The sequence below is a fragment of the Topomyia yanbarensis genome, chromosome 2 (assembly GCF_030247195.1).
Source record: "Topomyia yanbarensis strain Yona2022 chromosome 2, ASM3024719v1, whole genome shotgun sequence".
Taxonomy (NCBI): domain Eukaryota; kingdom Metazoa; phylum Arthropoda; class Insecta; order Diptera; family Culicidae; genus Topomyia; species Topomyia yanbarensis.
Window position 1 is genome coordinate 57,978,725 of NC_080671.1, and position 23,912 is coordinate 58,002,636.

At 37.0% G+C, this 23,912-nt stretch overlaps 1 protein-coding gene across 4 annotated transcripts in view; it reads right to left on the reverse strand.

Annotated features, from left to right (window-relative positions):
• The window catches only part of LOC131685760 (LIM/homeobox protein Lhx3), a 196,646-nt gene that overhangs the window by 17,248 nt on the left and 155,486 nt on the right, over nucleotides 1–23,912 (reverse strand). The window contains exon 1 of one of the 4 annotated variants that reach the window (XM_058969697.1): nucleotides 11,232–11,806. The exons of the other annotated variants lie outside the window; for them this stretch is intronic. Within the exon in view, the coding sequence (XP_058825680.1) occupies nucleotides 11,232–11,400 (169 nt within the window). The 5' untranslated portion in view covers nucleotides 11,401–11,806. Of the gene's footprint in view, nucleotides 1–11,231; nucleotides 11,807–23,912 lie in introns of those variants that run through there. 4 annotated transcript variants of the gene reach the window in all.

Below are 23,912 nucleotides of genomic sequence, written 5' to 3' on the forward strand. Positions count from 1 at the left end.
CCCGGAGATTGTTACTGACCCAGGATAGGCTTGTATAGAAGCACGAGTGTAGGTTGAAACCAGACCTACCCGCTGAATTTAAGTGAGACAAGTATAAACTCTTGCAGTCTTTTAGTAACTCGTCAAGGTATCAATTACCAAAATTGACTCACATTCACCGTTTAGTGCTTTATTTTGGCAAAGCATAACACACAGCACTGTTCTGAGCTTTTCTATCAGTTTTTCGCGTTTGTAAACCATTTTGTCGATTTATATACGTGTGAAATTTTAACTCCCCTGCTAGCGCCACAAAATTCAAAAGCCCGGGCCACTCTCGCTGTGGGGGAGAAGCCGAACAAGGATTGCCCTCTTCCACAGCTAACAGGAGAAGTAGATTGAAGCAGGTAGTAGAGGTGCAACGAAATTTTTGCTGAGCACAAATTCGGTTATTCATCATCACAGTCGCTAGAGAGGTTACAACAAAGGAGCGAATCTTTTCTCTCTGGTCAACAGTTAATGACCGCTGCAGGTGCAGCCAACATTTACACCAGAAGAACTCGTTTAAAGCAAGTAATTTCATTTAAAATTATTCATCGTCTCACTTGACCCGGAGAAATCGATGAAAAATCCGGAGCCCCGGAGATTGGCTCCAAAAATCGGGGTCAAAACATAAAGTTCATGTATTTATCCATTGGATTAGGCGTTGCGTTCAACCGTGAGGTATATCTTGGAGGGCAAATTAATTCATAGATAATCAATTAATCCACCTAGTAGTGAGATAAAAGATTTCTTATATAATTATACTCGTAGTATCACCGAGAGCAATTGTATTTTTGAATCCCAAAATTTTAGCTAATTTGGCTTTTTTTTGCAAGATTTAGGTTATACAGATCATGGCGCCAAATATACTAGTTGCGTTATTTATAATAAGGGTGTAAAAAAATAAATATATCGCATAATACAGTGAAGACCCGATTCTATAAGCAACTGATTTTATCAGCCCCAGATTTTGTCTACCTACGATTTTATCAGCTTTTCGGCCCGATTTTGTCAGCTTTATATGAAAATTGTTAGTTGGTAGTTTGATGGGCTCTAGCAGACGTACCAAATTGATTTCGAGTAAATCCTTTCTTGAGCATATTTTTCTTATCTTAGAGATCCGAAATAAGAAAAAATGCAAATTTTAGTTTTGGTAGGGAAATTTAAACTAAATAATCAGAAAAGGTTATGACTATACCTTGGGACTAAAGAAGAATGTTTTAAGATGCTTGGTTTTTTAAAAAGAAAGAAAAATGTATGTCCCGATTTTGTCAATGTCCCCATTTTATCAGCCTAAAATTCACCATGGGGCTGATAAAAACGGGTCTTTACTGTAAACCTATATAAATATAAGGTCACGGCACTAACCATCATTTGCCATTTCTCACATGCCCCTTCCTCTCCCTCTCGTTCTCACTCACTCACTCTCTTTTTCTCTTTCATCCTTCTTGTTCGTGATAACTGCAATGACTCACATCTTTCTTACTGTTTCTTTATCCATTTCTAAATTTTGTGATAAGATCTTCTGCTAATATGAAATATTTATTAATGTCCAATCATGTGTGCGGTGTAATTGTGGTGGTTTGAGAAGACAAATCTATTTTTTTGTCTGCCTGTAAATAGTTTGCTGCATTTTTGTGTAGAAGAGAGCCACTTGTGAAAACAAGTTTAATATTAAATCCTACTTGGTGAATACAATATTTGTAGTCCTGAGAAAATTTGCAAAATGTTTGTATTATGATAAAGTTATAACTATTTTCAAATGTTCATACTTTCAAGATGAAAGGAGTAACCCGAAACGTTGAACTATGGGGTAGGCAGGCGTCCAAAAATCGAAAAATGCATCAACTTCAATTCAATTCAGTTCTATTATATACACTATAATTAAAATTCATGGCCATCTCAGAAAAATACTTAACTTAACTGGGTAAGATGGATGTTGAATTTTTTGTTGAAAATTTTGAAAAGAGACATTCCACGTGCGTTATTTAAACTCTTCGTATCTCTATTGGCTTTTGAATGAAACTTGCTAAAATATGTCATGTGAAAAGTAAGAACACCTTTTTTGTGATGATATTATTGAAAATAATATAGGGTAGACGTGCCCTTATTCATCTCATTAGTCAAGATGTCACACTATTTTGCTGATAACTCGGCTTACACTAATTGTATTGCGTTAAAATAGGTATCAATATCTTTGCTTCGTTCTTAAGAAGCAGATGAATGAAAAATCTGGCTTGGAAAATGTTAAATACTCGCATTAGAGCGAAGCGAAAAGTCTAGTACAACGCACCCTTATTCATCCTACCATTTGAGCTAATGCGTTGAATAGAGATAGCAGACACTGCTCTAACTAATGTGTTCAAATGGGTGGGATGAATAGAGGTGCTAAGATGAATTAGGGCACAGTAACCCTATATTAATTGTACTGCTGAATAACGGATCAAAACTAAGAAATATCCACGAATTAGATCCGGGAAAGGAAGTCTCCTAAAGACCCCACTCTCGATGGGGGATCCAAGTACAATGTTTCTTCTAACTTATCGGTGTCTATTTTTGCTCTACACTGAGTACAATTCAATTGATATTTCAATGGCAGTCACAATTAGTAGAGAGACGTTGGATAATTCAATACACGTTTGATCTGACTAAATTTTAGCCATACACATTGTTTCTGCACATCAATGTCTGTGAGCTGTCGGAATACTTGGACGTGGAAAACTTGTTCAGTTAGCGGGGCAGTCTATACTCGTGGTCATCTTAGTTAAACTTGGTTGGTTTATTCGGTTCGTAGAATTGATTATAAACGCTGGTGTAGTTTTCTAGAGAGTTCACTTATCTTATTGGTTCATGAAAAAAGGATCGTAGCAACCGAGGGCTATGGACGCAAATTTTTCTGCGTCCGTCATTTTCCACCTCACAGGAAACGTTCTCCGAAATAATTTGTACAAACTTGCCCTTTGACATTGATGTGAAGGTTTGATCTCTTCTGAAGACAGTGGATCAGTGAACCAGTGTGTATTCTGTGTAATCCGTATGGCGCGGTTTCACCTAGAGTGTGCCTAGCGTTTTTGGAGGATCGTTGAAACATTGCAGGCAAGGGACGATGGAGGCAGGGACCGTACTCAACAGGATTTTCTGGATGCATAAAGGATGTGATACTTCGACCATTAATCAAATTGGGGAATAAAGTGATATGAATAAGCGTCGTGCAATTGATGGTGGTGACGAATCTGACAGGTTCGCTCATAACTTAGTTTCCTGATTACTCCCACAGGAGGATGAGCTGTTGAAACTGAGATTTACAGTCTGGAGCAACTCATAGAATATCGGGTGAGACCTTTCTAATATATTGTTTATTAGTATGCTTCCAATGTGCTTTACATTTTATGTTACGTTATCCACATGGCTAAGCAATCGAAGTAGAATTTGGTACCAAGACTTTTTTTCACATGAGTTATGCAACAAGAGGTAAAATGATTCGAACTTTTTATAATGTGTAGCTTGGAAGTACAAACTATTTTTGATGTACTATTGCTACATAATCAACCGTCGCACAAAATTTTCAAAATTTTTTAACTACTTGCGAAATTAACTTTTTATTTATTTAATATATAAGTATACAGGAGTGAAGATCACATATTTCAAAGAGGATAATGCCCTGTAAGTTACGGTTGTCCTCAGTTTGCAGAAAGTCCAGTTCGGAGTAGAACAAAGCAACCGTAAGAGCTTGAATAGTGTCAACTATCAACTTTCGGGAAACCCGTTCATTTATTTCAACGACGTCATCGAAAATCGATGTTTACGGAATAGCAAACCTTGTGAATCGCTGAATCTCTGGTGTAAAGACTTATCACATAAATCAAGTATTTATCATTTATCTATCGGTTTCATTCCAATAGACTGTCCGTATCGGACTAACATTTCTTCCTTTCTCAGAAGATGTGCATTCGGACGTGACCGGTGTCAGTATTGATCAGCATGCAAGAATCAATATAGATTGCACGATGTGGCTCATCATGTAATTTCCAAACATGTTGTTCCAATGAACGTTTGCAATCTCAATTGGTTCTGATCTATAATGAGAGCGAGTAAAGGCGCTTTAACCTAGGCTTATTAGCCAGGGCAAGGTGTAAATACCTCTGTCTCATCCCAAAGGACCAAAGGAGTGACATTAACCTTCTTAGCCAAGTCACTCCCAACGATTTATCATATTCCCTTCAAACTGAAAAGATCGGTACGGTTGTCCTCGTTTCTTCCTCCTTTAAGATTCAAAACAACTCGTTAATTAAATTATTCATTAAATGAATCATTTGATTGCCGTCTAATTTTGAAACATCTTCAAACCCAACTCTGCACAGTAGGCCTGGCCGTTTTAATATTTGCGACATATCAAAATATGCTTCAAATATTAATATTGACAAGAAAAACACTAGTGTTTTCCAGGATGCTTTTCAATACTGGCTGTGTAAGGGTTAGAATAGAATAGAATAGAATAGAGTTCACTTATCTTATTGGTTCACGAATTGAATATAATTATACGGTGCAGTATTTCACAGAATAATAAGTTGAGAACGAACTATCGATAATCACTGAATTTTGTGTTAGTAGTTTGAGCTATATATAGGCAGATACAACTATTAGTTGAACACAACTGTTCTGTTCAGGAAGTGAGAATCTTCTAGAAATCCTACTGTAGTGTGGATAACGAAACGCAACAAACTGTTCCGTGACGCCTGGCTACTTCATTCGTCTTGTGATTTCTAATTAACCTATACTACAGTGATCTTTCGCTACTTCGATGAAATGCAATCCTGAAACTGACCTAAACACACATAACTGCGTAGCAACAAAATTAAGACTTGTTATTTCAAGCATGTCCATCCATAAAAAGCAGTTTTTATGTCCAGTGACACTTTCAATGGCCACTTGCGTTTCCATAAAATTAAAACCTGAAAGTTGATTCATTTCTTTTTCATAGTATTTGTTTGCATAGGACTCATTTATCCATATTTTCCGAACGAAAATTTCGAAACAATAAGGATGACTTGAAAGAGACTGTATTGTTATCAACTGAATGCACGGCTTTTATGCTATCGACAAAAACATAATCACCAACATAACCTAGACACTTCACACTATTTACTTCAATGCAAATGAAATCTTTGAAATATCTACCTGTCTCAATCAAGAATCGCATTCTCCCTCTGTCGCTCTCTGTTTAAGTGGCTTGAAAGCACATGTGACCTTGTCTCACTTTACTATTTCGGATTGCGCGTATTTACGTATTCTGTACATAAATCTTTTTCCGGGAATATATGACCAAAAAAATAACTTTGACTACGAATGCAAATTGAACGTTCCAGATTCCTGATAACTAATTAAGATCCATCAATCAAGTAAAAACACCAGATAATCTTAAACGACGCCGTCAAGAAAAAAAGAACGAAAACAAAAAGGTGAAAACAAAAAATTATGAAAACCCTAGAAAGTTCCAGCCATTTTTCAGATATCGTGATTTTAAAATTCATATCTTTCTGATACAATAGTCCTCAAATTCGCACAAACCGGTTTATTCAGTTACTTTATTCGCAAACGGGTTTTAAATTCTTTCTAAATAGTCAATTTTTTTCAGTTTCCTCTTTTCATGAATTTCATTCGTCTTGTTTATTTTATTCAATTTGAATATTTTACTTATTTTAAGCATATGATCATTGCATTTTCATTATTTATTTCATTCAATATTCTTTTGATTCATTTTGTTCATTTGGGTTCATTTCATTTATTTTATTCGTTTCATTCCTTAGATTCAATCTGATCAGTTTTTTTCGTGCATTTTATTCATATCAAATGCAAAAAGAAGCTTTTTCATTACTAATTCCCATACAAATTTCTAACACAATGCGTAGCGGGCCATAACCAATCAATCCCAAATTTTGCAGTTACAGTAAGATTACGTTTTTGGCACGTTCCGTTTTTGGCATGCTCCCTTTTTGGCACACTCCGATTTTGGCAACAAATGGGTTCCGTTTTTGGCAACATTTTTGTTGTACATAATAAGTTTTTCTTGGAATTTGTTACGTAACAGGGGAGGGGGGATGGAAAAATTTGTAACAATTTGTTACATAGGGGGAGGAGGGGTCAATTTTGGGAAATTTTTGCGTTACGTAACACTAGTTTACAAATTTCAAAAAGTTGTGATATCCTCAACTTTTTTTTTATCATTTCCGTAGTAGAATGGCCCGCTGAAAACGAAAATGCGATTGAAAAAATTCTGTATGGAACAGATTTTGAGATATTGCGAAAAAATCCGTTTTTGTATTTTAAAAAATTGGCCCTTCACTTCATCACAAATATCTCCAGTTGTACTCTACCGATTTTAATGATTTTAATATCATTTGATCGACAATTGCAAGACCTATTCCTAGAACATTTTATGATCACTATTACAATTAGATCTCTATTCAGTAATTAATTAAAAATTATTGCTATTTCTTGCAAAATCTTGGAATTTTTTTTTTATTTGACGGTAAATTACTCAAAGAAGAACGATTTATTAAATTTTTTTTATTCGTGGGTATTGAAATATGATCAATTACAAAAATAATGAGCGGTTGTTCATTGGAATCTAAATAAAAATATAGAAGTTATGAGTATTTTTGTAAAACATAGAAAAAGTCAGTTTTTTAGAGTTTTGCGTTTCTCATATAGAAAGGTTATGTAATCGGTCGGAATTTCGACTTTTCAACCGAAGCCCGAAGGGCCGAATATCTTATACCATTCGACTCAGTTCGTCGAGATCGTAAAATGACTTTATGTGTGTGTATATGTGTGTGTATGCATGTATGTACATGTGCATGTGTCAAACAATCTCACCGACTTTTCTCAGAGATGGCTGGACCGATTTGTACAAACTTAGTCTCAAATGAAAGGTACTACCTTTCCATCGGTCGCTATTGATTTTTTATTGATCCGATTCCCGGTTCCGCAGTTACAGATTGAAGAGTACGATCACCCTGCAAATTCATATATACACTGGTACCACCATGATGTCCAAATGATGCAATATATATTAAAATGTGTGCAACATTACTTGTATTTGCGAGTCCAGATCGTTGATAACCCATCGGAGTCGTAACCGGAAGTCGAATAGAAATAAAATTCAATAATAGTTTTAAGTGACATAACACCTAAGTTTGGTCATATCGGTCCAGTCATCACTGAGATTTGGATGTACCTGTTATTCTGAATTTGGATTCTTCCGCCGGTGCTTCCGGAACCGTCGATGGTGGCCAACGTGGCTAATGCGACTTTGAATGATTGTTAGTGATCTAGAGCTACAAATCCAAGCAGTTGTGGTCACATTTTGGAAAAAATTTCACCTTTTTACATTCATCGCCGTATACGTTGAAATCGGGATTTGCTGCGTGTTCGTGCTTATCACCGTGCAATTCTGGAACCGGAAGTCGGATCACTTAGAAATTCATCAGCAGCCAATTGTACCGTTGTACCTTTCATTTGAGACCAAGTTTGTAAAAATCGGTAAAGAATTCGATGAGAAATAAGTATGACATTAACGTAGGGACTTGGTAAGTTCCCCGGGGCATTAGGAACCATAATAGGTGGCCAATGTGGTCAAAACGACTTCGGTGGGTCATCAATGATCTAAAAACGCAACTCCTAGCAATGTTGCACACATTTTAATATGTATTGCATCATTTGGACATCATGGTGGTACCAGTGTATCTATGAATTTGCAGTGTGATCGTACTCTTCAATCTGTAACTCCGGAACCGGAAATCGGATCAATAAAAAAATAAAAAGCGACCGATGGAAAGGTAGTACCTTTCATTTGAGACTAAGTTTGTACAAATCGGTCCAGCCATCTCTGAGAAAAGTCGGTGAGATTGTTTGACACATGCACATGTACATACATACATACACACACATATACACACACATAAAGTCATTTTACGATCTCGACGAACTGAGTCGAATGGTATAAGATATTCGGCCCTTCGGGCTTCGGTTGAAAAGTCGAAATTCCGACCGATTACATAACCTTTCTATATGAGAAACGCAAAACTCTAAAAAACTGACTTTTTCTATGTTTTACAAAAATACTCATAACTTCTATATTTTTATTTAGATTCCAATGAACAACCGCTCATTATTTTCGTAATTGATCATATTTCAATACCCACGAATAAAAAAAATTTAATAAATCGTTCTTCTTTGAGTAATTTACCGTCAAATAAAAAAAAATTCCAAGATTTTGCAAGATATAGCAATAATTTTTTAATTAATTACTGAATAGAGATCTAATTGTAATAGTGATCGTAAAATGTTCTAGGAATAATTGATAGGTCTTGCAATTGTCAATCAAATGATATTAAAATCATTAAAATCGGTAGAGTACAACTGGAGATATTTGTGATGAAGTGAAGGGCCAATTTTTTAAAATACAAAAACGGATTTTTTCGCAATATCTCAAAATCTGTTCCATACAGAATTTTTTTAATCGCATTTTCGTTTTCAGCGGGCCATTTTACTACGGAAATGATAAAAATATTGTGAGGATACAAATCACTGTAAACTAGTGTAATTTATGAATGGTCCCTAATGAGGGGAAATGCACTCGAGAAGTGCGCGAAGATTGTGAGAACTCTACTGGACGATGCACAGTGCGGCAGAATGCTACTTTCGACGCTCAAATTCTCTAGCGCCCAGGGTACGTATCCTGTACGATTTGTGTCTTCGGAAAAGTATCTTGGATGAAAATGAGCATTATTTTGACAACTGACTGATAAACATTTCTTGCAAAGAATAAGCACAGCCTTATGACTGAACTACAATTTGGAAAACTGCAGAAAGGGCTAGACACAGCAGGCATTTGAATAAGATTACTTTATAAATTACTTGATAAATTTGACTTGATAAATCTATTCTCAGTCCGAAATATTATATTTGAATTCAAAAACAAGAAAATATTTGAATATATTTGAGTTTACTCAAAAATTCTCTAGCGAACTAGAAACTATTTCACTTGAATTATATTTTTCCCTCATTTCATTTGTCTGCAGAAAAAAGGCCGGCCTTGCCCCACTTTTTTCTCTTCGTGGTTATAAATTTAAAGGTCTCTACTAATCACAAACAAAATTCCAGCTGCCGCCATCTGCCGCTTCGTGGGTTATTACAAATTTTGTGAAACTTTTTTTTAACGTTTTTGATGAAAACATACTTTAAATGTCATGACAACATTTATCACTCTTTGAAGCATTTTTATTATTCTATATTTTCGAAGATTTAGAAATAAAACCTGTATTTCTAGATATATTTTTCATAAACAAATGTTAAAATTCATTTTCTCGAGTATTTTGTTTTTAAATGTAATGTAGCGCTATCTACATAGGTTATAAAGTATAAATGTCTTCAGTACATGTATTAAAAATATCAAAACAAACAACTTTGCCGAAGAAAGTTTTTTTGATAGAACTCCTCTATCAAAACATAGAACTGATCTAGATCAGTTTCTACTTATCTAGATCAAAACCAAATTAGTCAAAATAATAATCATTTTCATCCAAGATACTAATCCTCCAGGATATATACCCAGGGCGGTAGAGGTTTTGAGCGTCGAAAGTTTGCCCCACTGTACGACGTCTGAATTTGATAAAATTGAATTTGCTTATTTTTTCTTATTCCATTTCACTTATGATTAAAAATCCTTGAAACATTTTTGAAGTCGTAAATTTCTAAATTCAAACTTTAAAAATAAGGTTCCATTTTTGGCACGGTTCCGGTTTTAGCAACTGAAAAAAATAAAGTTGTTGCCAAAAACGGAATCCTACTGTATTAGGGACCCCAAATGGAACCAACAAACCTTGTTTTGGTTTTTTTATCATAATAGTTAATAATTATATTTTTTTTATCATAATAGTTAATAATTAGAATTTTATCTTTCAATGAATAAACAACAATAACAAATACTGGGAACTACGTTGCGTTGCAGAACTTGACATTCTTTTTTGGCAGACTTACAAATCGGTTCTTGGTGTACAGAGCAATTACAGGGCTATGATTCTACTAATCACTAAGAATATTTTCTGGTAGGGGCACGAACACACGACGCGTAGCTTTTGAGATCAGCACCTTACATTTTGAGCCGCCAGAGCCCTTGTAAAAATATACTGCAGAGTGAAGTAATTAGTCCTTTCGTTCATTGTCATAAAAATTTATTATTCGTTAAGTATTCGACAGGATAGCAGGGTATATTGTCAGATTTCAATCCATGATATTCCACTATTGCTCCCCAAGCAGGAAAATTATATTAGGTGGTATCTTGGAATATTACCAAGCATAGTTTTTGGGCGAATAAAATTTAAGATGCGGTAAACGAGGGCCTGAGGAAGGGCTTCTGAGTTTTTTTACCCCGTAACATGCCGACAAGGATATCCGGGTACTGAAATGCTCATAACTATGGTATTTTTCAAACAATTTGGACAATTTTGAATGTTTTATATTCAGGAACTCGTCTACTTCTAGACGCTGTGAAAATAAACCGGATGAATTCATCTTGCATGTTCAGGTATTGGGATACTAGTTGCGAATTACAATGGAATACTGACATTTTGGGTATTGGAATTGTCTCTGAAGAATATATATTATGGTTGATCTGAGCCCGGAACGGACATTCCGGAGTTATTCAATTATTCATCTTTCCGGAGATCCGCATTACCGGGAAGCGGATGTATTTATTCAGTTCTAAAAGTGGATGAGTTTCTCAATCCAAGGCATCCAAAAGTTTCCAAATCGAATAAAAATGGCCATAGTTATGACCTTCCTAATTGACGGCCTGTTAAAGGTATTTTTGTTGTTGAAAACATTACAAGGGCACTGCTTTAGATGAAGGTGATTTTTGTTTGCGAACATATTTTTGTTTTTTGTCGTTACATAGTATTACGGTTTTTTTTCGACTTGCATAATCTATTCCTATCTGAGGGTGTTGGGATTCGATCAATATGCGTGTATTTCACCATTAGTAACGCTTTGCCGCCCACTATAAGTAAATTCTATTATAGTACTTGTAGTTTGCACTCCTCACTCTTTTCATAGTGTACAAATTTCGATTGCACATTTTGTTACAGATTTAAACAGATGTTTTCAAATACACAATAATTGGCTTTTACAGGTTGTAATCAAAACACACTCACAAAGTAACGCCTCGGGAAGCTCATCCAGATTTATCGGCGGTACCCTGTACTCTGGGCTTGGCGACCGATGCAGATCTTTCTTGATAATTTCATTGTTGTTGTTGTTATTCACACCGGTCAAATTGGCCATGTAATCACTGGTATCCATCATAAGCTTTAACATCTCCATGCTTTTCTGGGCCGAAATCACATCAGCTTCAAAATTTCGATTTCTTTAAACTGTTCTCGTTCTCACCAGCGAAAAATCACCTTCACCAAACAAGATTCAACTAAAGTCGTACTTCCAATCAGATTTTACGACATTCGTAATTTCGTTATTTCATTTGACCACATAAAAATTCACTGTCAGCAAATTTTCATCACCAGACGGGAGGAACCGATCGATTTTCACATCCTAGCGTTTCCACACACCCACTGGCTCAGACTGGGCAGATTTCTTCGGTTAGTATCATTGGTTCCCAGTTCTGCTCCGAACTGTTTTTCGCGACGTCGACACCGAACGGTGGAACGTGCTTCACGTGACAAACAACCTTATCGATCGGTTGACTAACTCGAACTGAGACTAGCGCTCGCGCTACGGGCACTGCATACATCCGTTGCCAACCCACCGCGGCGCCTCACCAGCATAGGCCGTGTGGGTGCGGGCGAACCCCTCCCGAATCCGACGTGCTACATGTGTTCAAGCTATATTTTATGCTCGAACCTAGCGGGATGCATGAGCTGCACTGGTGTTGGTTTTAGTACAAGGCACCAGCGCTTGCTGATTGGCTGGCGAGCTAGGCTGTGTGCCACAGTAGGGTGTGGTTTTGTGTCCGTTTTGTTTTGTCCATTTGTTCGCTGGCGGTGATGGGTGAACATGTTCGCGATGAGCTGCTAAAATCCTTCCAGGTTATTTTCACTCGGTGCCAAATCGTTTGTGACGGAATAACAGCTGCTGTAATACCTACCTTTCACTCTGTAACTAGTACAAATCGGGAAAAGATTTCAGCAGATGTGCTGCGAACAAAAGGGTTGATAAGTCTTGGTTACTGTGGTTCAGAAGGGCATCTCAGTTTTATACCAGTTTATTTGAATGAGAAATAGTCTCAATAAAAATACGAAGGCATTTGTTCAGTTGGTAAATTATCATTTGGAGTGACCTGGAATGAGTTGAAGGTCTCATCAAATAATTGCATAAAGATACATAGCGAAAAGTGCACCTTCGAGCTAACCGATATGGTACAACTCTGATGTTAGTGACAATACCACACCAAAAGTTGTTGCCAGAGAATTCTTGATTTGGAAAAAATTGTGAACAAAACAGGGACATTTTAAACAATGTTGAAAAATTTATATGCTTTGCATGAAAAAATCTCCAAAAAATGACAATTTAATATTGTTGTTCCTGCATTCTCTGATACTTAACAGCTTTAAATGGCATGTCATTTGAAAAGGTATATTCTTCCTTTTCCAGAAATCTTAAAAAAATATCAATTGAAAAATGTTAGCGTATCGAAGGCTCCAAAAATGGTTTTACATTACTTGTGTACGATATGTGCGAATGAGCTTAAAGGCTTAAGCCCTAAATAAGCAAATAACCTCCTGTACCAATCGACTTAGTTCGACGAATTTGGACTATGCCTGTATATCAAGATGTAGTAGACCAGACGGCCCGGACGCCCCCCCCCCCCGAATAAAAATGAAAACTACCCGAAGTTTGGGGCCTCTAGAACCCCGTGGTCATGTTATTTGTAAAAAAATTGAAATGTGGCTTTAATGTTCAAAGTTCCAAGGAAGATTTTTTTTTCCGCAAGAATGTTTTATTTTTCAAGACCTGTTGACTACCAAAGTAGCAAGCTTTGTGATTTTGCTTTTACATTAGATCTCGACCTTTTAGGCATTTTGAAATCATGTGGCATCAAAATGAAACGTTTGGTGATTTTGGTCATCTTAATGGTTAAAAGATCAGAATAGAAAGCAGATAATTTGCCCTATGATATCAAACAAACAACTATTTCTGCCAGCACTCTGGGGTTCGCTCAACTCTTTGAGATGTTGAAATTTTTTATTGATAGCGAAATAAGTATTCAATTTAATGTTTTGACGGAAAAATACTAATAAAACAAAAATCTTCTAAGAAACGCAACGTATGTAATGATAGCCAAATGAGATCAAAATTTTTGTCATGCCATTTTTGAAAATAAAGCAAGAACTTAAACCAATATAAGATTTCAATCTGTTGCACACATGAAAATATGATTTCTACTTGCTTTAATTTAAATTTTGGATGAGAATTTATGAAATCGAAACTAGGTTTGGCTTAGCAAGTCAATGCAATATGCTTTATGGCTTGAGCTTGAGCTTGTGCGACAACCTCTGGCTGCTACTCCGTTATCGATCGGGACTAGCTGAAGTTGCACAGGGAATCAGTAGATAATTATGCTTGGGATTAGCGGAAACATCTTTCAATGTGCAACTCCTGGTAATCCTAAAATGTTTCTGATCAATACCGGCGCTGGCCATGCCCGAACGTAGATCGCGGAAGGAAAGGGAAGGAATTGTTAGTCCGATACTTGCTTTTGCTATAGGCCGTATATACTACTGCGCACTCCACAAGTATCACGGCAGGAGGATATATTTTTGTTAGTATAGTATAGAAGTTGGATATACTTCTTCTTTACCGACGCCAGAGAGGTGGTGATTCCATTACCTGGACTAGATATCGATCTACCAATTTCATGGACCGGGGACCAACAGCTTTACTCCCCTTCTGAAGGAAGACGTGACCGCAAATTTTGACACCTCAGAAAAATCTCAACGACCTCGTCTGGAATTGAACCGAGTCCAACTGGAATGAGTGGTGGTCACGCTTACCACTCAACTACCGGCGCCGTCAAGTCAATGCAATATGCTTTATACTATATTTTCTCTTAGTGGAAAAAAATTGGTAATTTTTTTTTTTTTATTAAGGAGAAAATTGTTTCAAACCGTCTTTGTGCGTGAAGAGCACTAGCTTAATAAGAATTCCTTGTCTTGCGAGACATTACGCTTGACTAGGGGTTTGCTCAAAAATACAAATAGTGTTTACGTTTTTTGCAGCTAGCGTCAATTCGGCGCTGAATTGACAACCCTTCATGGAGAAGGGAAGGGATATAATTGGGAGGGGAAGGATGCGTAGGGAATCATCTAACTTATTTTAGTATGCGGGGCGGATGAAGGGAATGCAGGCGGGAGGTTTGTCTGAGAGGGGGGGGGGTGGTGATAGAAGGGGGTGGAGGAGTAGATGGAGGGTTCAACACCGAACTTCATATTATATCTTCCATTTGAGACTAGGTTAGTGAAAATTGGTTCAGTCATCACCGAAGTGGCTTTAGATAATGAAATATTCCCGGAATCCGGGACTTCCGGAATTATCGATAGTGGACAATATATTCCAATAATCTTTGATTCGCCATCAGTGATCTAGTCCTGCGAATCGAAGTAATTTGATGTTCATTTCAATAGATTTTAAACCTATGAGGTATTACGATAGGTATTACGTTGAACGTATTTGCATGTGTATTACATCATTCGGACATCATAGGGTTACCAGTTTATATGGGAATTTGCTGTGTGACCGCACTCTTCAGTCCGTAAATCCGGAACCAAAAGTCCGATCAACTAGAAATTCAATAGCGTCTTATGGGAGAGTTATACCGTTCATTTGAAACTAAGTTTGTGTAAATCGGTTCAGCTATCTCCGAGACAATTGAGTGACATTATTTGACACACATATATTTTGCGATCTCGACGAACTGAATGGAATGGGATTTGAGTGACACTCCGGGCCTCGATTGGAAAATCGTTTTTTGGAGTGATTGCATAGCCTTTCTTTATATGAGAAAGGCAAAAATGATTTTGTTATTGTTGCATATTTTGCATCTTTAAAACAAGAACAGTTGCTCCAGATATGATTTGGTTCGTTTGCTAGAGCTCATACAATATTTGCAATATGAGGCTGACGAAATTAGATAAAAAAACTAAGGGTTCCATAATAAATAAATCTATATACGGTAACGGTGGAAAAATTCAAAATTTGATGAAATGAAAAAAAAACTGGAAAAATCTACACAACGCAAAAAGACCAAACTAAAATAATAGGAAAAATATACAAATGATAAAATGAACAAAATAGAAAATATGAAATGCATAACCGTATTCTAAAACTGATAGAATAGTAGTTTTATAAAGCATTTATGATGTCTTTTTTCTTATTGAAACAAAATATAAAATAAAATTTGTTCTCGTTCTTGAATGAACATATCTCAAGGCAATTTAGAATAATTCTTTGTAGTAATTCCATAAAGAAGACTTATAGGACGTCTACTCATAACAGTTTTTGCAACCGACCGAGACGGTTGTGCCTCCAGGTGGAAGGATTTGTTCTCGAGAGAGTGACGGAGTGCGAGACGCTGTATGCGTTATTGTGGGAGAGAGAGAGACCAGTTTGTTAAGTGTGAGTCGACAGTTGATACGTCGGAGGCGTGGTCAACGGCATCCTCGACAAGTGGTGTTTTGACAGCAAACCGCGGGTAGACGAATTTGCCTACCGCGGTGGCAGAGATCGACAGTGATCGTGCCTGTACACACAGAAAAAAATATAGTGTATTGGTGTCGTCGGGCAATTCTAATCGACGAGAGGGAAGCGTCACAGGTAGACCCATTTGCTCTATTTGTCTACCGCAGAAGTGGTACGACGAATAAGGAAAACAAGTGGCACTGAAAAGTGCCGCATCGACAGTGGGATTTTCGCAGCAAGCCACAGGTAGCCACATTTGTCTACCGAGGTGGTGGAAACGGAGAGAGCGCGCTTGTGGTGGTGATACCGACGAGCAGCTTAATCGGAGAGAGTTTTGAAGTGTTGCAGGTAGGACTATTTCTCTACTGAAGAAGCAACGCGACGAAGAAGAACAGCAGGTGTCACATTGTCAAACAACGGGCACCGAGTTTACAACGTAACACATGAGGTGTGTTCTACAGGTATAACAGGTATATTTTTCATTCCTTTTTGTGATAGTTTTTCTTGCTAGGTAAAATGGATGAAGAGATGGGAGAACGAGTAACAGACCCTCCCCCTAAGCCTTATGCTGAAAATGTAAATCCGACTAGAATTAAAATTTACCCAGAGTCGTCAACGGGACCATGGATTGTATTTATTAGGCGTAAAGTAAAGGCGCTAAATATTATTCAAATTTCTAAAGATTTGACATCGCGATTCTCGGATGTAAAAGAGATCGTCAAAGTCAATAAAGATAAAATACGCATTGTCGTTGGTAGTTTCAAACAAGCCAATGCAATTGCTTCTTGCGAGCTTTTTACGCGTGAGTATAGAGCGTATATTCCTTCAAAGGAAATTGAAATTGATGGGGTCATCACAGAATCGAGTTTGACTGTTGATGACTTAGTTAAGCATGGGGTTGGTCGTTTCAAAGACACCATACTTAAAGACGTAAAAATACTTGAATGCAAGCAATTGCATTCAGTATCACACGAAGGAGATAAAAAAGTTTATCGACTGTCTGACTCATTTCGAGTGACTTTCGCTGGGTCTGCGCTGCCCAACTATGTCATTATCGATAAGATTCGTCTCCCTGTTCGCCTTTTTATCCCTCGTGTAATGAATTGCCTTAATTGCAAACAGCTTGGCCACACAGCCACTTACTGTTCCAATAAGGCACGGTGTGGCAAATGTGGGGGTTCTCATCAAGAGGATACATGTAATGAAAATTCAGAAAAATGTTTAATGTGCGGAGAAAACTCACATGAGGTCCCTGCATGCCCCATTTATAAATTGCGTGAGGATAAAATTAAACGATCCTTGAAGGAGAGGTCTAAGCGCTCCTATGCAGAAATGTTGAAAAATGCTACCCCTAAACCCATCTTCTTAGAAAACACTTACACATCTCTATTTTCGGAACAGTCTGACTCTGACGGAGCGTGCGAAGGTACATCATTTGTTTTACCCGGAAATTCCAGAAAAAGAAAACAGTCTTCTTTTCCCAAGCTGCCAAGCAAGGGCCTTAAAATTTCTCCACCAATAGATAAACTGCGCCCAAAACCGAAAAATTCCGATTCAAAACCGAAATCAATTCCGCCCGGTTTTGGGAACGTACAATCCAAACAGAACACCATTACTGGAAATAATAAAATTTCGACTTCCTCTGAGCCTCAGCCGGGGGTAGGATTATTGAAATTTTCTGAAATTGTTGATTGGATTTTTAAAGCATTCAATATTTCTGAACCACTAAAGAGTATACTTTCAGCTTTCCTCCCAACAATTAGAACATTTTTAGAGCAGCTGATTGCTCAATGGCCCATCCTTGCAGCGATTGTATCTTTCAATGGGTAATTCACCTCCTCCAATGAAAGATTCCATCACTGTTTTACAGTGGAATTGCAGAAGTATCATACCTAAAATTGATTCCTTAAAAATTTTACTGCATAATTTAAAATGCGATGCTTTTGCTCTATGTGAAACATGGCTTACCTCAAACATTAATTTCAACTTAAATGATTTCAACATTATTCGCCTAGACCGAGACACCCCGTATGGAGGAGTGCTTCTAGGAATTAAAAAGTGCTATTCTTTCTATAGAATTAACATCCCCTTGTTTGCGGGCATTGAGGCTGTAGCTGTCCAAACGAACATTAAAGGCAAAGACATGTCTATCGCTTCTATATATATACCTCCCAAAGTTCAAATTGGACAACGTCAAATTTTTGAGGTAGTGGAATCCATGGCTGCTCCGCGTCTGATACTGGGAGACTTCAACTCGCACGGAGTATTGTGGGGTTCCCTCTACAATGATAATCGATCCTCTTTGATTTACAATGTTTGTGACGAATTTAATATGACAGTTTTAAATACTGGCGAAACAACACGCATCCCCAGACCTCCTGCACGTCCAAGTGCATTAGATCTATCTCTGTGCTCGACATGACTTCGGTTAGACTGCACGTGGAAGGTTGTACCTGATCCTCACGGTAGCGATCATTTGCCAATCGTTGTTTCAATTAACAGTGAATTAGGCCTTACGAATTCAATCAATGTTCCTTATGACTTAACACGAAATATTGATTGGAAAACATACGAAACATTAATTTCCACTTCTCTTGCTTCGACAGAAGAGCTACCCCCTACCGAAGAATATGAATTCCTAGCGGGTTTAATTATTGAAGCAGCAGAACAAGCCCAAACGAAATGCAATCCTGGAATGACAATAAATAGACGGCCCCCTAATCCTTGGTGGGACAAAGAGTGCTCTGATGCATATGAAGCTAAACAAGTTGCCTACAAAGAAATTATGAAACAGAAAGGGGGTATACGTGAGAACTTTGAAAATTATTTCATTTTGCAAAACAAATTTGACAGTATACGTCGTGCCAAAAAATCTAGTTATTGGAGACACTTCGTTAATGGCTTGTCAAGAGAAACATCAATGAGTACTCTTTGGAACACAGCCAGAAGAATGAGGAATCGAAACGTGACTAATGAAAGCGAAGATTTTTCGAATCGTTGGATATTTAATTTTGCCAAGAAAATTTGTCCCGATTCTGCTCCTGCGCAGAAAATCACTCGCGATGCTCCCACAAGTAACGATTTCATAGATTCGCCCTTGACAATGATGGAATTCTCAATTGCACTCCTCTCATGCAACAATAATGCTCCGGGACTAGACAGAATTAAATTCAACTTGGTGAAGAATCTGCCTGACCTAGCAAAAAGACGCTTGTTGAATTTATTCAATAAGCTTCTTGAGCAGAACATTGTCCCGCACGACTGGAGACAAGTGAGAGTTATCGCTATTCCAAAACCGGGAAAACCAGCCTCCGATCATAACTCGTATCGACCGATTGCAATGTTATCCTGCATCAGGAAATTGTTGGAAAAAATTATCCTACGACGTCTCGACAATTGGGTTGAGGCGAACGGCTTGCTATCAGATACCCAGTTTGGTTTTCGGAGGGGAAAGGGAACGAATGATTGTCTGGCGCTACTTTCGTCAGAAATCCAACTAGCTTATGCAAAAAAAGAACAAATGGCGTCTGTGTTCTTAGACATAAAAGGAGCATTCGACTCTGTTTCCATTGATGTTCTCTCAGAGAAACTACATCAATGTGGTCTTTCACCAATATTAAATAATTATTTATACAACTTATTGTCAGAAAAGCACATGCATTTTTCATATGGCGATTTGGCAACATTCAGAATAAGTTACATGGGCCTCCCACAAGGTTCTTGTTTAAGCCCCCTTCTCTACAATTTTTACGTGAATGATATTGATAATTGTATTGTCAGCCCATGCACTCTAAGACAACTTGCAGATGATGGCGTGGTTTCTGTTACAGGACCAAAAGCCTTAAATTTACAACAACCACTGCAAGATAGTTTGGATAATTTATCAAGTTGGGCTTTGAAGTTAGGCATCGATTTCTCTACGGAGAAAACAGAGTTGGTTGTTTTTTCAAGGAAGCGTGATCCAGCTCAGCTTCAGCTTCAGTTGGTTGGTAGAACGATAGCCCAAGTCCTGACTTTTAAATACCTTGGAATTTGGTTCGATTCTAAAGGCACATGGGGAGGCCACATTAGGTATCTAATAACGAAATGCCAACAAAGGATAAATTTTCTGCGAACAATAACTGGATCATGGTGGGGTTCTCATCCAAGTGACATGATAAGATTGTATCAAACAACAATACTTTCAGTAATGGAATATGGGTGCATCTGTTTCCGTTCAGCTGCGAACACTCACATTATTAAACTGGAACGGATACAGTATCGCTGTTTACGAATTGCCTTAGGTTGCATGCAGTCGACCCATACGATGAGTCTTGAAGTACTAGCGGGAGTTCTTCCTTTAAAAGACCGATTCTGGGATCTTTCTTCTCGTTTACTTATTCGATGTGAGGTTATGAACCCACTGGTAATTGAAAATTTTGAAAGACTTGTCGAGCTTCAACCCCAAACCAGATTCATGACAGTGTATTTCAATCACATGTCACAAGAAATAACGCCTGCTAGGTATGTTCCCACATACGTCAATATACTAGATATTCCTGAATCCACTTTATTCTTCGACACGTCCATGCAAGCAGAGATTCGTGGAATTCCGGATCATCTACGCTCGCGGGAGATCCCTAAAATATTCACAAGTAAATATCAACACATAGACTGCCTTAAAATGTTTTACACTGATGGGTCACGAATCAGTGAGGCCACTGGTTTCGGTATTTTCAACAATAATTTTTCAATTTCTCTCAAACTTGCAGAACCCGCCTCTGTTTATATAGCGGAACTAGCAGCAGTTCACTATAGTTTGCAAATAATTAATACTTTACCCCCGAACCATTACTTTATCCTCACTGATAGTCTCAGCACAATTGCAGCTCTACGCTCAAAGAGGATTGATAATCACGATCCATTCTTTTTGGGGAAGATACGAGAATCTCTGAGTAACCTGACCAGAAAATGTTATAAATTTACCCTAGTGTGGCTCCCCGCCCATTGCTCTATTGCGGGCAATGAGAAAGCTGATAATTTAGCCAAGATTGGTGCACTAGATGGTGAAATATATGAAAGACCCATCGCTTACAATGAATTTTATAGCGCTTCTCGACAGAGGACACTTGCTAGTTGGCAAACATCTTGGGACAATGGAGATATGGGACGATGGCTACACTCAATTACCCCTAAAGTATCAACGAAGGCATGGTTCAAAGGATTGGATGTAAGTCGGGACTTCATCCGTGTGATGTCTAGGCTCATGTCCAATCATTATACTTTAGATGCGCATCTCCGTCGTATTGGGCTCGCTGAGGGTAATCATTGTGCTTGTGGAGAAGGTTACCATGACATTGAGCATGTTGTTTGGTCCTGCACTGAATATCGTGAAGCCAGATCACAATTAGTAGATTCTTTACAAGTCCGAGGAAGACCAATCCATGTTCCTGTTAGAGACATCCTGGCGTATCGCGATCCTCTATACATGGAACTTATCTATCATTTTCTAAAAACAGCGTCTGTCAAAATTTAATTAAATTCATCTCCTCATACTCTCATCCAAGGCTAATCATTCACCAATTAAAGGAACCTAGAATATTTAGTTTTTAAATTTAGACAATAACAGAAAAAAAAGTAAATAAATACACCCGAAAATACTAGATCAGTATGAAATACAACAATGTAAGGAAAAAAGCAAACAATAAAGTGATTTCAGTGTTAGTTTTAGACAAAGTACTAGTATAGTTAAAATTAGTCTTAAGGATTTTTGTAACGTGCTATGTAAAAAAAGAAACTGGCGTAAAAAGCTATTGCAAATGCCGTGTCAAATAAACGTATGAAAAAAAAAAAAATATAGGACGTCTACTATCAATTAAAGATGGATTCATACCAGGTTTGAGAATACTTACAACCTTTATTTCGCGCCAATCATTAGGTAAGATGTTTTGTGTTACAAAAGTAAAGTAGAATGGGGTCAAATAGGTATGGGATACAATAGGTATAGGGAATTATCTTTGCTATGTTATTGCAGAGGTGCTCATCTTGTGTGAATTAGATACACGGTAGAGAACATAGTTGACGACTGTCATTTCGGCTGTTACCGCGGATTAGCTGTATTAGTTACGGCGTCATTTATGTTTTCGCGTGTTATTCTGCGAAAACGCATTGTCTTTCGTCTTCTGTACAGTACATTTAATCAATGTAAAAAATGTCAAGTGAGTTTTTTTTCTTATGTAAAAGTTGATACTGAACACGAGCTTTGTGTTGGTTTTCAGATATTTGTGCTTTAAAAAAAATACAGCCATCAACATGAAACATACACTTGGGGCACGATAGGTCAGCCGTTTGGGGGCACTATAAATCACTACTGATCGTTTCACAGCTAATCAACCACGTGAGCCGGAATGAACAACTATAATTCCACACTCTGGCGACGATGACGAGGACACCGAAGATGTCATTCGCAAGTACAAAGCCTAACGCAGCTGACGAAACAACATATTTTTTCAACATTTCCTTTCGCTGTTCGCATGATTTTTCACATCATTTGCACACTTGTCATTTTCTTACCTGAATGACGTCAATTTATTTTTTAAATAATCTGCAGTATTAATACTCTTCAAATAAAAGTTGAACCGACGATTTTCAAAGCATGTATATTGTTGAATTTAACCTCGAATACCCCCAGATTTTAAAAACATCTAAAAAAGTACCATAGCATTATTGTATTTAGCTTGAAAAATATTTAGCCAGGCATAAAACCAGTATTGTCAAAACATTGCTAGATGTATAACCTTTCCAACGAGTGCTTGTTTGTCAAAATCAGTGTGGACAAATACCACTGCACGAGCTCGCCAAAAAACTGACCTACTTGACCCCACACTTTATTAAACGAATTTACTACACGTATTTGTCTATTATGAGGTAAAGTAGGAAGAACAATAAATTTTATTTTATCTAAACCGGGAGAACTACTATTACAGGTAGATAAAACATAGTTGAATTCTTACAATGAAATGGGTAAACCTAAATGAGACAAAGGGCTAGAAAATAGTTAAGTGAATATTTAAATATTAGAAGAAACATAATCCGGACAAATTCTTGATGCAAATTGCTCACCCCGATTTTCTTAATATTCATAGTTAGAAGATGGAGAAAAAGTGCAATTACACAGTCTCCTAGCAGTCGACCGTAAAGTGGACATTGAATAATTTTCATCAACATTTTGATACAATTTGTTCCGATAATTACGTTTTTTGAATTTAATTATATGTTATGGAAGCTATATCCATTTTACGATAGATTATTTAAATAATCATTAATTAAACCGGATGATTTAATTGTTTGAACCAGTAATCAAAATTTTCTAATGAAGATGAAACTAAATTAGAAAATTTAGTCCATTCAATATTTTTAGTTAAATCAAACATAATGTGTTCAACACAATGATTTAAATTAGTTGTCACTACCATTTAACTCATCAATAGTTTCCCAAGAACAGTACACATGCAAGAAATATCAACTGAAGAATTCATAACTAGGAAATCAATAATTCTGGTTGGATATCCATTATTAAAATCTATTAAATGTAATTCGTCAATAATATCTAAAATAATAAGACTTCTGGCATCTTCCCTGCCACAACCCCAAGAAAAACTATGGTCATTAAAACTCCCTAGTATGGAATATGGCTTTGGAACAGTAGAAAGTATATTTTTGAATTCTGAAGACGAAAATCTGTTGTTTGTAGGAATATGAATTGATTGAATAGAAAATTTGGAATTATTTTATTTTTTATTGTTATTTCAACGCATTCAATCGAATTGGAAGAAGGGAGTTCAAGAGAATAATGCTTTAAGATTTTGGCGAATGCTAAGCATAGCACCACCAAAAGCTAAGTTTATATCTTTTTTATAATATTGAAAGAAGGAATATGGAAAATTTTTGCATGGTTTAACTAAATTGCACAAAATTCAGAAAATAACTGCATCATTATTACAAATTTGTGATTTCAAGTGATCATTTTTTGGAATACAGTAATGTTTCGATTATATCACGGTCGGTCTATATTTTAGTGTGATTATATTTGAAGCGTGATATATTCAAAATAAAACAAAAAGTTACATTCAAGCATTAACCCATGTATTTCTATAAACAAAAAG